Source organism: Odocoileus virginianus, chromosome 2, assembly GCF_023699985.2.
Source record: "Odocoileus virginianus isolate 20LAN1187 ecotype Illinois chromosome 2, Ovbor_1.2, whole genome shotgun sequence".
Classification (NCBI taxonomy): domain Eukaryota; kingdom Metazoa; phylum Chordata; class Mammalia; order Artiodactyla; family Cervidae; genus Odocoileus; species Odocoileus virginianus.
In genome coordinates, this window is record NC_069675.1 from 101733430 (window position 1) to 101750139 (window position 16710).

Sequence of the window (16710 nt, forward strand, 5' to 3'; positions counted from 1 at the left end):
TTTTATTTTCTTGGACTCCAAAATCACTGCGGAGGGTGACTGCAGTCATGAGATTAAACGACACTTGCTCCTTGGAAGGAAAGCTATGACAAACCTGGAGAACATGTTAAAAAGCAGAGACATCACTTTGCCAACAAAGGTCTGAATAGTCAAAGCTATGGTTTTTCCAGTAGTCATGTACGGATGTGAGAGTTGAACAATAAAGAAGGCTGAGTGCTGAAGAATTGATGCTTTCAAACTGTGGTGCTGGAGAAGACTCTTGGGAGTCCTTGGACAGCCAGGAGATCAGACCAGTCAATCCTAAAGGAAATCAACCCTGAATATTTATTGGAAGGACTGATGTTGAAGCTGAAGCCCCAATACTTTGGCCACCTGATGAGAGGAGCTGACTCATTGGAAAAGACTCTGATGCTGGGGAAGATTGGGGGCAAGAGGAGAAGTGGGCAACACAGGATGAGATGGTTGGATGGCATCACTGCACCAATGGAGATGAGTTTGAGCAAACTCCAGGAGATAGTGGAGAAGGCCATGTCAGCCCACTCCAGCGCTCTCTCCTGGAGAGTCCCATGGACGGAGGAGCCTGGTAGGCCACAGTCCATGGGGTTGCGCAGAGTCCGACAGTCACTTCAGTCGAAGCAACTTAGCAGCGGCAGCAGCAGCGGGAGATAGTGGAGGACAGGGAAGCCTGGCTCGCTGTACTTCATGGGGTCACAAAGAGTCGGACACAACTTCACAGCTGAACAACAACAAAGTTACATGAGTCATGGATGTTTTTTTAAGGCAGTATCTAGTCCTTTGCTTTGGTGGGTTTTGAGATCTGGCAACCTTTAGCTGCTCTATAAATGCCTGCAGGTAAATGTTAGTCCTCCATTAGGATGGGTGGGTGAATTCTGCCTAGTGCTTGGCCAGGGGACAGTTTCCTGGCCCCATCACTGGAGCCAGTGCCCAAGCAAAGCACTGCTGCAGAGGCAGGAGGTCAGGGCTGAGGGCTTTGTAGGAGTAGCTATACCAGCAGGACAAGGGGCTGGTACAGGTCTGGAGTGGACAGTTCACCAGTGCGCCCAGCTGCACTTTGGGTGCCATAGAAAGAGGGGCCCTTGAAACCCAAGACTAGTCACAGAAGATAGTCTGTCTGAGAAGCAGACTGTAGGATAACACTGAGCTGTCTGTGTGGTTAGAGTCCCGGAAAGGAGGGAGACCCAGTGGAAGAAAATGTATTGAAGGAAAAGTGGTCATAAATTTTCCAAATTTGATGAAAAATAACCTCCAGGTTCAAGAATCTCAGCAAACCCCAAGCTGGACAAATGCACAGGCTGCTACGCCGAAATTCATCACGTTAGACTGTGGAGAGCCTAATGCAGCCCCAGAAGAGCAGCCTGGTACAGCACACGGTAGTGAACACCGCGTGTGCTCGCCAGCTGCGCACACGAAGCCACAGGGGCCAGGAGACCGTGCAGTGATTTTCTCATTGTGCTGAGAGGGGAAAAAGTCCAAAAACATGTTTGTCCAGAATGCTACAGCCAATACAAGTGTCCTTCAGAAACAATTGTGAAATAAAACATTTTCAGGTGCACAAAAACTGACAGAACTAATAGCAGATTTACAGTAAAGCCAGGAGGAAAATCTCATCCTTGGAAATAATGAAAATACAGGAAATGGTGAGTTAGAAAAACTTATTTTCTGTAAGTTTATTAAAAGGTGAAGGCTGTTTAAAGGAAGAAGAGTATTGTGAGATGGAGTTTACACAGACAGGACATCGACACGACCGTGGGAGCTAGGGGACGGCGGAGCGGTGTGAGCATGGCCCTCGGGGTCAGTTCTGGGAGCAGGCAGTGCTGCTCTGAGCTGTGGACAGTTGGAAGTTGTGATCTTGCAGAATACTGAGGAGTAACTTAAAAGAAGCATAGCTTTAAGCAAATATTTTTTAAAGGTAGTAGAGGAAGTAAAATGAAATCTTAGTACTTTGTGACTGGAAAGCAGGAAAAGAGGAGTAAAAACAGGTGGGCCCACAGCAAGATGGTCATCTGACCCTCACCACGTCGTGGTTCTGTTTAGCATCAAAGGATGAAGCCCTGCAGCCTGAGGAGATGTTTGAGCCGGTGAACAGACTAGAGCCAGCCCTGCTTCCACAGAGAGCACATGTGAACATGTGGAGAGCACATGCGAACACACGGAGAGCGCGTGCTAACACAGCACAGTGAGCACACAGAACACTGACACAGAGCACACGCTAACAGAGCACTTGTGAACATATGCAGAGCGTGTGCTAACAGCGCAGTGAACACAGAGCACACGCTAACACAGAACCCATGAACACGTGGAGAGCACACCCCAACACAGCACAGTGACCATGCAGGGCACACACTAGCATGGAGAGCACACGTGAACACATGGAGAGCACACGCTAACACAGCACATGTGAACATATGCAGAGCGTGTGCTAACAGCGCAGTGAACACAGCACACGCTGACACAGAACCCATGAACACGTGGAGAGCACACCCCAACACAGCACAGTGACCATGCAGGGCACACACTAGCATGGAGAGCACACGTGAACACATGGAGAGCACACGCTAACACAGCACATGTGAACATATGCAGAGCGTGTGCTAACAGCGCAGTGAACACAGCACACGCTGACACAGAACCCATGAACACATGGAGAGCACACCCCAACACAGCACAGTGACCATGTAGGGCACACACTAGCATGGAGAGCACACGTGAACACATGGAGAGCACACGCTAACAGAGCACTTGTGAACATATGCAGAGCGTGTGCTAACAGCGCAGTGAACACAGCACACGCTGACACAGAACCCATGAACACATGGAGAGCACACCCCAACACAGCACAGTGACCATGCAGGGCACACACTAGCATGGAGAGCACACGTGAACACATGGAGAGCACACGCTAACACAGCACATGTGAACATAGGGAGAGCGTGTGCTAACAGCGCAGTGAACACAGAGCACACGCTGACACAGAACCCATGAACACATGGAGAGCACACATGCACACATAGAGAATACCCGGGGACACATGGAGATTATGTGTTAACCTGGCACTGGATGTGGGGAGCACATGCTAACACATGGATAGAACATGCTAACACAGCATGCTAACACAGGCAACACTCACGACCAGGCAGGAGTGAGCAGGGTGAAGGCGCGTCAGGCATGTGGTGAACAGAAGAGTCAAGTGCAGCAGGTGAGGGCATAGAGCGTTCGGAGGCGAAGAGGGAAGGGTTTCCTCAGCAGGACACAAAAAAGTACAGAAGAGGTTGATACTGTTGAGAGCGTCAGAATTCAGGATTTCTAGGCCTTCCCTGGTGCGGTGGTTAAGCTTCGACCTCCCAGTGCAGGGTCAGGGAGCTGAGATCCCACATACCTCAGAGCCAAGAGACGGTAACAGAAGCAGTGTTCCAGTGAATTCAATAAGGAAATGGTCCATATAAAAAAAAAGAGATTTTCGTGTTTCTGTTGAACAGAAGACGCACGGAGCACGGGAGGGGCCGCACAGTGCGGCGGGCCTCCTGCAGGTGGAGGGCGGTCAGGCAGCCCCCGTCCCTGGCCGTGGGTCCTGTGAACCCACAGCTGAGCCCCCCGGGGAGGAGCGCACGTCACTGCTGTGGGGCGGGGGTCTCCGGGTCAGGGTCACAGGGCACCGAGGAGACACGTCGCAGCATTTGGTGCGTCTTGCACAAGAGGAAGTCCTGGCAGCCCAGTTCTCCTTGACGAGTGACACAGGCTGGGCTGCCCAACATCAGCGAGTGTAAGTGAGCAGGTGCGGCATGTGCCCAATGCAGCCCTCAGGATGTGGGACTGAGTGGATTGCAGAAGGGTGTCTGTCTACACGTTACAGCTTAGCACGCGAAGTCTTTGTTTCTGGATGCGCACTTGTGTATCGAAAGCCTCGGGGGGCACCCACCTGCGAGCGTCGATAAGGCCGGTGCTCCCCCCGCCCCGTCTGGCCTCTACTCGGAGGGTGGGGTGGGGGGTGGGCGGTGGCTCTGGTGCTGGGTGTTCCGTGGCTGAGGTAGATTTAGGTTCTTGGGAGATGGAGACAAAGGCCAGCCAGCAGACGCCTGCTGATGGGCCCTGGGGCTTGGTTGCCATGGGGCGTCAGGTGGGGCAAGCTCAGCGCCCTAGGGCTCCCGGGACCTGTCGGCTGTGGGACCTCAGCGGCTCTCCTGTTACAGGACGCAGAGGGCTCGACCTGCTTGCACCTGGCTGCCAAGAAAGGCCACTACGACGTGGTTCAGTACCTGCTCTCAAATGGGCAGATGGACGTCAACTGTCAGGTAAACGCCCCGTCCGCTCTTGATGCTGCCTCACTGGCTCGGCTTGACCTGAGACGAGTCCTCGCGATGGTCCTGGCCCTGCCTGTTCTCAGGGCCACCTCTGCAGAGCCTGGAGACCTGGCCTCTTCTCCCCAGCCTGTCCGCCTCCTGGCCTGCTTGCTGGCTCGCTGGCCTCCTAGAGGCCCGTCTTCAGGCACTGCCGTTCGAGCGGGGCCCCAGCCTCCATGGGCCGAGCTGCCCTGGGATGCTCCCCTTCCCTCCCGGCGCCGTGTGCTTGCTTTGCGTCTGCCTGTCTGTCCAGCTGCTGTCAGGACTCTGGGCTGTCCTGCAGTGCCCAGCACAGAGTAGGTCCCGTGTACCTCTCCTGACCTGTGAGGGGCTGGGGGAGAAGATGAGGGCGCAAGGAAGGGTTCTCCCAACTCTCAGGGACCCCTTCCCACCCCCTGGGACCCCACACATGACTGTGGTTCTGGGGTGACCACCTCCGCCACAGCGTGCCCCGTGTGCTGGCTCTGCTGCGGGCTCTCCCGGACGGACTGCGGCGCCGCTCCCTGCAGTGAGGTTCGTGCCCCTGCGGGCCCCCTCCCTTGGATCAGGTTCATCTCCCGCCCCGGTGGGCTGCGCTGTGCTGCCCTGCCAGGTGCCCCGTCCCGCAGCAGGTCTGTGGGCACCGTCTAACTTCAGTCGTGGAGGCCGCATGTGTCCACGGGAAGATGCGATGACTAGAGCAGGCAGCAAGTTGTGTTGCCAGGGACTGAGCCTCTGGCCGCCAGAGGAGGAATTGGCCATGTGGGCCTTGTTGGCTCCGAGCTGCTCCTGGTTTAAATAAACCCCTGGGACCGCCGAGTAGGGCGGGGGCAGGGTAGAGGGACAGCCGGCTGGGCAGGACTGCAGCCTCACCGGTGGGCGGGGTCAGCTGGGTGGGCTTCTGCTCCCTGCCCTCCTTCACGGGCTCCTCAGCCTCTGATCTGGCGTCTGTAGTTCATGCCTTGTGCGTGGTCTGTCCTGGAACCACCGAGTGGACAGGTGTGTGCTGGTCGCTGCCTCCCACCAGCCAGGCACACTCTGCCCCCGGCCCTGCTCTCTGCCCCCGGCCCTGCGCTCTGCCCCCGGCCCTGCACTCTGCCCCCGCCCCTGCTCTGTCCTGGCCCTGCTCTGTCCTGGCCCTGCGCTCTGCCCCTGCCCCTGCTCTGCCCCGGCCCTATGCTCTGCCCCTGGCCCTGCACTGCCCCCGGCCCTGCGCTCTGCCCCCACCCCTGCTCTGTCCTGGCCCTGCTCTGCCCCCGGCCCTGCTCTGTCCTGGCCCTGCACTCTGCCCCCGCCCCTGCTCTGTCCTGGCCCTGCTCTCTGCCCCCGGCCCTGCTCTGTCCTGGCCCTGCGCTCTGCCCCCGCCCCTGCGCTCTGCCCCCGGCCCTGCGCTCTGCCCCGGCCCTATGCTCTGCCCCTGGCCCTGCACTGCCCCCGGCCCTGCTCTCTGCCCCCGGCCCTGCGCTCTGCCCCCGCCCCTGCTCTGTCCTGGCCCTGCTCTGCCCCCGGCCCTGCTCTCTGCCCCCGGCCCTGCTCTGTCCTGGCCCTGCGCTCTGCCCCTGCCCCTGCTCTGCCCCGGCCCTATGCTCTGCCCCTGGCCCTGCACTGCCCCCGGCCCTGCGCTCTGCCCCCGGCCCTGCTCTGTCCTGGCCCTGCGCTCTGCCCCCGCCCCTGCTCTGCCCCGGCCCTATGCTCTGCCCCTGGCCCTGCACTGCCCCCGCCCCTGCTCTGCCCCGGCCCTGCTCTCTGCCCCCGGCCCTGCTCTGTCCTGGCCCTGCTCTGCCCCTGGCCCTGCACTGCCCCTGGCCCTGCTCTGCCCCCGGCCCTGCGCTCTGTCCCCGGCCCTGCTCTGCCCCCGGCCCTGCTCTCTGCCCCCGGCCCTGCGCTGTCCTGGCCCCTTTCATAGGTGATGCTGTCCGGGGTGCAGGTGTGTTGGTTCCCAGGTGGCCTGCCTGCACTCACCAGGGTCCCTGGGCAGTGCCCCGAACCTCGGTTTCCTTTAGCAGGATGGGGCCCCCACTCCTACCCCCTCCCCGGGGCCACTCTCAGGTCCTGAGTGATGACTGTCTCTCCTTGCACATCCAGGGGCTGTGATAGGTTTTTCGTTTTTTTTGAAATTAGGATGATGGCGGCTGGACACCCATGATCTGGGCCACTGAGTACAAACACGTGGACCTCGTGAAGCTGTTGCTCTCCAAGGGGTCCGACATCAACATCCGGGACAACGTGAGTCTCCCCTGGCAGGAGGGCCTGGAGGACAGGTGGACGTAGGGTGGCTGATGGCACATTGGTCGTGGAGGCCGCATCCTAGCGCCTGCCCTGACCTCTTCCTGTCCAGTCGCCAGTGTGTGCTGACCCAGTGCGATGTCCTGTGTCAGCCAGTAGTTGGGTGTGAACCAAGGGGCACAGGCCCTGAGACCTGCCTCGGGTGGAGCTGTGTTTCCAGAAGTTTAGAGACATTGACTCCGGTGTCTGTGGTGGGGACTGTGGCCCAAGGCACCCCACCCTGGAGCTGAGGTGCTGAGGCGCTGGGCTCTCTGGGAACAGCCTTCGGCTGTGTGTTGGTGGGGGAGTTTGCTTGCAGGCAGCACCAGGCACTTCTGATGAAGCTGAAGGGGAGTCTCATCTTGGGAAGGCTTCGGGGGTCCCAGCACCAGTGGGTGGTGGCCTGCTCTGGCATGAACCTGTGTGCTGCCTCCCAGGCGAGGGACAGGGTTCCCGGGACACGGACGGGCTATGCTCGTGAGCTGTGTCCACCTTTGCAGAGTTACCAGAGCCGTAAGTAGGAAGCTGGCCACAAGTCCATGGCGTTGATGATGGAGTAAGGCAGAAAGGCACAGCCATCCCTCTGCTCAGAGCCCCAAGTGGACCATGTGAAGACAGGATGGGAGCGGTGGCTGCTTTGCAAGAGGACCCTCCCACAGAGCCTGGGAGCAGTAACCCCACCAAGGGCACTGCTGCTGGGGGCACCCGGGCCCGAGATAGGCCCTTACCTGGGAATACTGAACACGCCTGACACGGACATAACCAGTGCTTCTTAATCATACACACCAGATACCTGAGAACCAGTCCCCTAACAGACATGACTAGTCTTTCTTAACCAGACCTAACCAGATACCTGAGAACCAGTCCTCTAACAGACATGACTAGTCCTTAACCACACATACCAGATACCTGAGAACCAGTCCCCTAACAGACATGACTAGTCCTTCTTAACCAGACATAACCAGATACCTGAGAACGAGTCCTCGAACAGACATGACTAGTCCTTCTTAACCAGACATAACCAGCCCCCAAACCGCACATAGCCAGTCTTCTGCCTTGTGTTGCCGAGCGGCCCTCTCAACCTTTTTCCTTGCAGTCCTCCCGGGTGCTGGCCTGGCTCCCTCTCTGTGGCTGCGTGGAGCCGCCTGCTTGTCCTGCGTGTGGGCTGCGGCCTGTCTCGGGCGTGGCCAGCCCTGCAGTGGGGGTGTTTCCCAGTGGGCGGGTCTGGCTGCTCCACGCTCTACTGCTCTTCTAGACATGCTGGGTCTTTCTCTCTTTTCAGGTCTTTTCATTTTTTTACTGGATTGTTCATCTTATTCTCAAGTTTGGAGAGTTTCTGTGTATTCTAGATAGAAGTCCTTTATCAGATAGTGTATTCTGTTACTCTCAGTTCAGTTTATCAATTATTTTGTCTATGTGTGTGCTAAGTTGCTTCAGTTGTGTTGACTCTGTGACCCTATGGACCATAGCCCACCAGGCTCCTCTGTCCATGGCATTTGCCAGGCAAAGATATTGGAGTGGGTTGCCATTTCCTTTTCCGGGGGATCTTCCCTTGCCAGGGATGAAACCTACATCTCTTAGGTCTCCTGCGTTGGTGGGAGGGTTGTTTATCACGTGTGAAATCCATGCCCCACCCAGACACTCCATGTCTCCTGTTGTAGTCTATAGATTCAGGTGCATGGTAGGAGGTGGGGCTGGGCTCTTTCTTCTTGGTGTGTGGACCTGTCACTGTTGCCAGCAGTGTGCGTAGGAAGCGGCCTTTCCCCCTCCATGGGCTCTGCCCGGTGGCCACGCTTGTCTTCCGGGCCTGGGCCCTGTCCTTGTTCTGGGGCAGGCCCTCCTGACGAACGTCGCTTCAGGGCCTGTGAGAACCTCCCAGTATCCGCTTCTGTTCCTCTCATGTATTTTACTAAATAAACAACATAATATGGTGCTGTTTGTTTAAACAGCGGTGGCCTCTGAGAAAGGCTGTGATGATGAGCCTGGTGTCTGGCTCCCGGAGTCCCCTCCTCCTCAGGCCCGTGTGTCCACTGCCATTTCTTCTGTGTGTCTGAGGTCTGTCTGCATTTTCCGCCATGGTGGGTGCCCTGGGGTGAAACCTCAGCTTCTTAACGCCCGCAGAGTCCTTTCCCTCGCTCTTGCAAGGTGCTCTTCTGGGTGAAGAGTGTGAGTGACGGGTGGTTCCGGCGCTTCCGAGTCCGGGCTCCGCACGCCCCCAGCGGGAAGGCCTTGCTGGGTTTCTCTGTGTCACGTGCCTCTTTGCTTCCGGGTTCCTTTAAGGTTGTCTCTTGGTTACTGGGGTTTGGTGCTCTTACTGCAAGGTGCCTGGTGATGTGTGCATGCAAGTGTGCATTGAGGGTTCATGGAGCCCCCTGGGTCCGTTGTAGGGGGGCTTTACCAACCTGGAAGCTTCCTGCTCACTCCAGAATCGCCTCTGCCCCACCCCCCTTGGGGAGGCTCTGGCTCCATGTGTACCGAGAAGCTGTCCCACCGCTCACTGAAGCCCTTTTCATTTGCTGAGGCTGTTTTTCACTCTGGACGTCTGCTCCGTTGGTCCTGCGCGCTGTGTCCTAGCCCGCTGGCCTCCTCCACGGTGTCTGCTATGCTGCTGATTCTGTCCCGTGTGCTCCCACCTCGGGCACTGTGGCCTTCAGCTCCGAACGTTCTGCAGGGCCTTCTTGGTATTTTCTGAAGTGTGTCTCTTCTGAACACAGTTGTTCGGTTTCTCTGATGCCCGAGTTTGCTGGTCCACCCTGTGTGTCATTTCTGGGTTTGGGAGGTTGACTTTCTGCTCGTTGTAGGTCTGGTTTTCCATGTCTTTGCCTGTCTGGTAAGCTGACACTGGAGTCAAGATGCTGTGAACTCACCTTGCTGGGAATCTGTCTTCAACCTTGTTCCCAGTGCAGCAGTGATATTTGGAAATGGCCCAGTCATGTGGGGTTTTGCTTTCTAAGTTTGTCAGGTGGTCTGAACAGGTCTCAGCTGAGACTGGTCATCCGTACCTTGTGGGGCCGGCACTGAGTCTTGTGCACCGGTGTGTCCTCCTGGAGGCCCAGGCTTGGAATGTGTAGCCCTCCAGAGGCCTTTCTCAGCCCACCGCTGGCCCTCACCCCTGGCCGCCTTGTCCTGGGGCCGCCTGATCTGGAGCTGAGAGGGATAGGGAGCAGCAGCCACCTCACTCTCCCCTCGGGGTGCAGCCCTTCACTGCTCCTGAAAACTGTAGCTGCCTGCGTTTCCACCGAGGTGTGGGTAGGAGTGAACCCATCGTAGCCCCTCTTGCCCCTCCTTTGCTGTACGCCTGTCAGACATGTGGGCCTGTCCTGAGGTAGCGGCCCGGGCACCTCCCCCGACCGCAGGCCTGGGGGCTGGGACAGGCTCAGTTCTGCTGATACGGTCTCGGAGAGCTCTGATGCTGGAGCAGGAAGAGGCCCTTGGGTCTCCGTTTCACTGAGGAGCCCACAGGTGTGCGGCAGGTGGAACCTGGGGCGGGGGCTTCTGACAGCGATGCCGGGGAGAGGAGCCTGCTTCGCTTTCTCTGTGGACTCAGCAAGCGGAGCAGGCCCTGGCCCCTCAGTCCTGCTCCACACCGTCTTCCTCAAGGTGGCTGAGCTGGAGGCCTGGGACGTATGAGGTGTGGGGATGCGCTGGGCGGAGCAGGGCCCGGCATCCTGGACATGATGCGCCCTCTGCCCACACAGCAGAGAGTGGAGGCCGCAGCCCCGATGCCAGTGGCCAGAAAGGGCAGCGGGAACATCGCTGGGCGTGTCTGCAAGGGAGGTGGAGCCGGGGGCCGGAGGGGGGGAGCGGAGCTGGGGGCTTGGGGCGCCCTGCTCTGGGAGCCGGGACCAGGGGCTGCTCTGGGTGGGCTCTCTGTGCGCGGGGCCGCATGCAGCAGGTTGGATGTGCCGTGGTTCTCATTTAGACTTTGTCTTTTGACTTTAAGGTTTGCTCCTCATTGTTATCTTATGTTGTTTTTTATTTACCTTTCGTTTTCACATTTGTTTTTTAAAAACTAGTGTTCTAACAGACTTAACATGGTAGATTATATCACGTGTATAATCTATATGTGGTAAATCATGTATTTTACATATGGCACAGGTACTTCAAAATTTTTCTTTGCCTCATTTAAAGTTTTTAGATTTTTATGAAATAAAAGTTTCAATCAGATTTGCCTTTTTCAAATCTTATACAAGCATCACTATGCTGCAGTCATAGCTGTGCTTCAGAAGGAACGTAATTTAAAAGGCAGGTAGACTGGCCCTCGATGGTGTGTCGTGTGCGGTGGAGCCCAGCTCAGGAGGCCGCTTTCTGTTTTAACCTGCTCTGCACTGTGATGTACATTTTAATGAAAATGAGACAGAACAGCAGGACGCCTTTGTTCGGTGGGGCTCACCCCCGTGTCCCTCGCCCAGGAGGAGAACATCTGCCTGCATTGGGCGGCCTTCTCGGGCTGCGTGGACATTGCCGAGATCCTGCTGGCCGCCAGGTGCGACCTGCACGCGGTGAACATCCACGGGGACTCGCCCCTGCACATCGCAGCCAGGGAGGACCGCTACGCCTGTGTCGTGTGAGTGGCTCCAGGGCCCCGGGGACTTCCTGCGGCGGAAGGCCTCTCCCACCAGGCCTGCGGTCAGTGGTCAGCGTAGCTTGGGAGGATTGCGGTGAAAATCTGCCATCCTGGAGGCTCCCAGCTCGGGGCCAGGGGAGCAACACCGTCTGGAGGGCAGACGGGTCGCTGGGAGCTCCGCTTGCCAGAGCCTTTGCTCCGCTCCAGGCGGAAGCTCAGGGCTGTGCGGCCCCGTCCTCCCTGCATGGGGGCTTGGGACAAGGGGTGCCCCTGCCATGGGGCCTGCGCCCTCTTGGATGGGGTCCCTGGGGGCGCCGAGCTCTGGCGCACTGTCTGATCCTCCCTGGCAGCACCATCGCCTGCCAGGTGCTGAGCTTGTGGCCAAGAGACGTGGCTGTCCTTTCATCCCGAGGGTGCCTTTAATGGAAAAGCTGAGAAAAGTCGGATGCCATCCCTAGTTTCTGTGCTCTTCCCGCGAAGGACAGTGCTTGTGGGGAGGAGGCTGTGTCTGCGTGGTGGCGGGAGGCGCCGGTCTGCAGGCTGTGCCGTCTGGGAGCAGGCGGCGGGTCCTGTTTGCACTGGGTGGGCGTGCTGCCTGCGTCTTGTCGTTGAGTCTTGCACTGAAGGGCTCCGTGTCCGGTGCCTTGCTCTCTGTGCAGCCTCTTCCTGTCCCGGGACTCGGACGTCACTCTGAAGAACAAGGAGGGGGAGACACCCCTGCAGTGCGCCAGCCTCAACTCGCAGGTGTGGAGCGCCCTGCAGGTGAGCCAGGCTCTGCGGGATGCGGCCCCCGACAGGCCCGCCCCGGTGGAGAAGACGGTGAGCAGGTGAGGAGCGGCCAGTATCAGGGCGGCGCAGGCGCGGGAGGGAGCGGGGCCCACCTGGAGCTGACACGCCCCCTGTGGCAGGGACATCGCTCGGGGCTACGAGCGGATCCCCATCCCCTGCGTCAACGGCGTGGATGGTGAGCCGTGCCCCAGCAACTACAAGTATGTGTCTCAGAACTGTGTGACGTCCCCCATGAACATCGACAGGAACATCACCCACCTGCAGGTTGGCGGGGGCCCTGGACCGAGCGGTCGCTGGGTGGCGGGAGGCTCAGGCCCATGCTCTGGCCGCCCTCAGCTCTGCTGGGCCGGCTCTGGCCGCTCCCCAGCGTCTGCCCGCTCGCCCGCGCTCCCGGGGCCAAGAGCCCAGGCCCCAGCCTTCCCCCCTCACAAGCCCTGCGCGGGACCCGCGTGTCCTCTCCACCTCCTCCTCGGGGGAGATTGCAGGCCCCAGCGTCCTGAGGACCGCCCCCAGAGCTGGGGATGGCATGGGACTGTGGGGCGGGGCACTGTCTGACACGGCCCTCCCCGCAGTACTGCGTGTGCATCGACGACTGCTCCTCCAGCAACTGCATGTGCGGCCAGCTCAGCATGCGCTGCTGGTACGACAAGGTGAGCCCCCGGGTGAGTGGGGGTGGTGCAGGGGGCGCCGACTGGGGGCCAGGGCGGCGGCGCTAGCCTGGCTGCAGGCAGCTGCGGGGCTGGGAGGGTGCTGCTGAGGCAGGAACCCCCCGACTTTGGTTTGGGGTTCAGAGGTCATTATTGGTGGCAGGAGCGAGGTGTACTGGGGTGAGGAGGGCACATAGGCCCTACATGGAGGCTGCTGGCACAGGGTCATTAGGGAAGATGGAGCATCAGGGTCACCCAAACTAGAGGCTCAGGAGTTGTGGGCAGGGCTACCGGCACCTCTCTGAGGATGTATCGTGCTGACAGGGGCGGGGCCGGCAAGCTGTGACCCTCAGAACAGCCCCTGAAGCTGCCAGGGCCTCAGACTCTGCCTGGTGTAGCCCAGCGGTTCACGGCGTCCCGGGTGTCGGACAGAAACAGGGTGGTGGGTCCCTCCAGAGTGGGTGTTTGCAGAGGGGCAGGAGGTGCGGGCAGGCGGTCCAGGCGGGAGGCCACAGGGCAAGCTGCAGGGGCCTCAGGAGGCTGAGAGGATGCGGGGAAGGTGGGCAGGCCAGTCAGTAAGGGACCAGGAACCAGCCATGTGGACTCTTGGCCACTCCTTCCGGGTAGAAGCCAGCATTCTGGGGGTGTGTTCGTCTGCGGGGGCCCTGCTGTGGGTGGCGAGCCCTTCTCGTGTCTGCCCCAGGACGGCCGGCTGCTGCCCGAGTTCAACATGGCAGAGCCACCCCTGCTGTTCGAGTGCAACCATGCCTGCTCCTGCTGGAGGACCTGCCGCAACCGCGTGGTGCAGAACGGCCTCAGGTGAGCCCCTCCGGCGGCACCAGGAGCTCAGTGGTCAAGGGTACAGGTGGTCTGGGCCGTTGGGCAGCTCACAGGTTTCACGTGTGTCCACAGACAGGAGAACGTGTGTTTAGTGTGTGCGTGTGTTCCTTGGAGCCTCGGCCTGTGTTACGGTTTGATGTAAAGAGCAGAAGCCATGTGTGTGTGTTTGTGTGTGTGTGTGTGTCTGCACGTGCATGTTCCTTGGAGCCTCGGCCTTTGTTTTGCGTTGATGTAAAGAGCAGAAGCTCTGTGTGTGTGTCTGTATGCACGAGCATGTTCCTTGGAGCCTCGGCCTGTGTTTCGCGTTGATGTAAAGAGCAGAAGCCGTGTGTGTGTGCGTGCGTGTGCGTTCCTTGGAGCTTTGGCCTGTGTTATGGTTGATGTAAAGAGCAGAAGCTGTGTGTGTGTGCGCACATGCGTGTGCGTGCATGTTCCTAGGAGCCTTGGCCTGTGTTAGGGCTGTTGTAAAGAGCAGAAGCCGTGTTTCCTACCTGCTCAGATATGGGTTCAGGTCACACAGCCCAAAGGCGAGAGCCGGGCTTCCCATGAGCCGCCTTCTCCAGGCTCACGAGTCCGAGCCTGTGTGGACACTTGGGTCCCCGTGCACTCCGCCCTTTGTGTCATGGAGGTGGCGTCTAGTTGTGACACCTGTTGTCGATTAGCTATGTGGGTGTTTAGTCTGCTGGCCCCCCAGAGCCAGACCCTGGGGCTGTGATCGTGGAGCTTTTTTCTGTGGAATGCTCGAGAGTTGGAAAGTCTAAGGTCATAAGGGCAGATTTATGTTCTCTGTAAGTTTAGCTGAGTGTTACTGACCTCAGGATTTCGGTGTCTGTTAACAGTAAGTAGCTTTGCTGCACCTTGTGAGCAGCCCACACTTCTGTGTCCTTGTGTGTGGCTGGACGTCCTTGGGGAGAGGACAGACATGCTCGTCTCCCTCGAGGGCCCCGGAACACAGATGGCAGGTGGATGCCCTGACTCTTGGGGGGGGGGGGGCCCCCCCTGCCCCCAGAGTTCAGCTCAGCCTTGCCGTTCGCACACCGCCTGCGCCCAGCTGCGTTCCAGTCAGGGCTAGCAGGCTGCTCACCCGCCTGGTCCTTGTCACAGCTGAGGCTTGGCCAGCCTGGTCCCATGCTGGGCGCTGGGGTCAGGACCCTGCAGCACAGGGAGGGTGGGCGGGGCCGAGGGCCTGGGGTTGCTCGGAGTCTCTGTTGCTCCCTCACCTGGTGCTGAAGCGCTTCCAGGCACGAAGGCGGTGTTCTCTGCCCTCTACTCCCAAACCTCGCATGTCACTCCTGAGCGGAGTGAGCTGGGACATAGCTGTGTTTTCCAGGGCGAGGCTGCAGCTCTATCGGACGCAGAACATGGGCTGGGGCGTCCGGTCTCTGCAGGACATCCCGCTGGGCACCTTTGTTTGCGAGTGAGTGCTGCTCTCCCGGGCCCTGCCCCTGTGGTTACAGGGTGGGTGGGTGGGCATCTCCCGGGCCTTGCCCCTCTGGTCTCGGAGTGGCGGGGGCGGGGGTTGGGCAGCATAGGGGAGGGGCACCAGGCAAGTCCCCCCGCCCTCGTGGTGCAGACTTGCCAGGCGGGGCTGCCCAGGTCGGCTGTGTGGCTCGTGCGGCGGGTGCCCCTGCCCCATCTGCTCTTTCGCCTGCACTTCCTCCCCAGCTTGGAGCTCGTTTCAGAAGGTCTGTCAGGGTTTCGTTCGTGATTCCCAGGGATGGTCACTTTGGACCCTGATCAGAGGGTTTCTGTGTTGTATCTTGGGGCCCAGGTTCAGTCCTTGTTGATTCACAGCAGATCGTCCTTGCATGGGGCTTCTTCAGGTTCCCAGGTGCCACGTTCTCACCACCCCACCCTGACCCACAGGTACGTCGGGGAGCTCATCTCTGACTCGGAGGCCGACGTGCGGGAAGAAGACTCTTACCTCTTTGATCTTGACAACAAGGTAACGCAGCCTGAGGGGTAGGGTGTGGCGCCGGGGGACCGTGGTGTGGTGGTGCCCACGGGCAGGGAGACTCGGCAGCCCTGGCTGCTGTTGGCCCTTCTGCTGGGCTCAGGTGCCTGCGGCGGCGTCACGGGGCCCAGAGGCCCTGTCTGTCCCGCTAGCCTCCTGAGCGTGGGGCTGGGACGCAGCTCTGCAGCCTGAGCCCGCCCTTTGAGCAAGGGTGGAGGCTCCGTGTGCACTGAGGGTCACACGTGTGACCGGGGAGTCCTCCGTGTCCCAGCTCCCTCCCAGGGTCTGGCGGGGTCGCTGGACTCCAGCTTCTCCACTCCGGGCCCTGGTTTCCAGGGGTTTCTGAGCTGGCACAGCTGCCCTCTGCTTTGCCCTGGCTCCTTGATTCCTCAAGGCTGACCTAGGAACTCACTGGAGCTCACAGGTGCTGCCAGCGGGGGCCCTCAAGTGCTCGGTCCTCCTCAGGAGCCTGAGCCTCCGAGCCCCTTTCTGTGGGTCGGGGTGAAGCCAGGCGCTCACTCCCATGCCCGCCCAGTGTGCCGTGTCTTCTGAGTGCCCTGCTGAGCGGACATGGTCCCCTCCCGGCCAGGCCACCGTTCCCGCTCTGGATGAAGGAAGCTTCCAGACCCCAGGCTCCCACGGGCTGTGGGTGCTCAGAGCTCCGCTGCAAGGTTGTCAGGAGTCACATGGTGGGCTCGAGGCTATATTCAGTGCTCTTCTGCATCTGTTGAAATCTTTCTGCTCCCGCAGCCTCTCCCTTACTTGCTGGAGTAATACAGAGGGTGATTTCACCTTGTGGGCCATCACACCCGGGATGTATCTCACACCGCTTACTCGGTGCGTCCCTCTGACCATGGCTCACGCATGCCCCAGCGCGGCCACCGGGCACCACTCCCCCCGCCTGTGGTCTGTCTCTGGGGTCCCTGTGGTCTGTTTCTGGGGTCCCTGTTGGTCTTCGTCCTGCTTACCTGTTGCCGCCTGTTCCTAACTGGTTTTTGTTTGGGTTCCAAACCTGCCTGAAGGGCATCAGGGCGTAGGCTCCCTCCTCTGGGAGCACATGGTCGCGTTGCGGGGACTAAGCTGCAGCTGCCCCCTCTGAGTCCGGCTCAGCCTCCCCTGCGGTGAGCCCGGCCCTGCTGCCCAGCACGCGGCACAGCCGGGACTGCCCCGGGCGGCCTCGCCGTGGAGCTCAACCCCCGAGGTTCTCTGCCCGCTGCTGCTTGGATGTCGCCAGCCTGTCTCCGCCTCCGCCTCTGCAGACCAGGCTGCCGGTCTGATTCTCACAGCCCCCCACAGGCGGGCGAGGGCTCG

General features: G+C 59.6%; 1 protein-coding gene across 7 annotated transcripts in view; it reads left to right on the forward strand.

The window, feature by feature from the left end:
• Positions 1 to 16710, forward strand: part of EHMT1 (euchromatic histone lysine methyltransferase 1) — a 111445-nt gene that overhangs the window by 91171 nt on the left and 3564 nt on the right. For all 7 annotated transcript variants that reach the window (XM_070456755.1, XM_020888447.2, XM_070456738.1 and 4 more), the window contains 9 exons: positions 4209 to 4310; positions 6459 to 6563; positions 11015 to 11169; positions 11829 to 11996; positions 12078 to 12222; positions 12531 to 12608; positions 13309 to 13424; positions 14776 to 14862; positions 15312 to 15390. In XM_070456755.1, the coding sequence (XP_070312856.1) occupies positions 4209 to 4310; positions 6459 to 6563; positions 11015 to 11169; positions 11829 to 11996; positions 12078 to 12222; positions 12531 to 12608; positions 13309 to 13424; positions 14776 to 14862; positions 15312 to 15390 (1035 nt within the window). The remainder of the gene's footprint in view (positions 1 to 4208; positions 4311 to 6458; positions 6564 to 11014; positions 11170 to 11828; positions 11997 to 12077; positions 12223 to 12530; positions 12609 to 13308; positions 13425 to 14775; positions 14863 to 15311; positions 15391 to 16710) is intronic.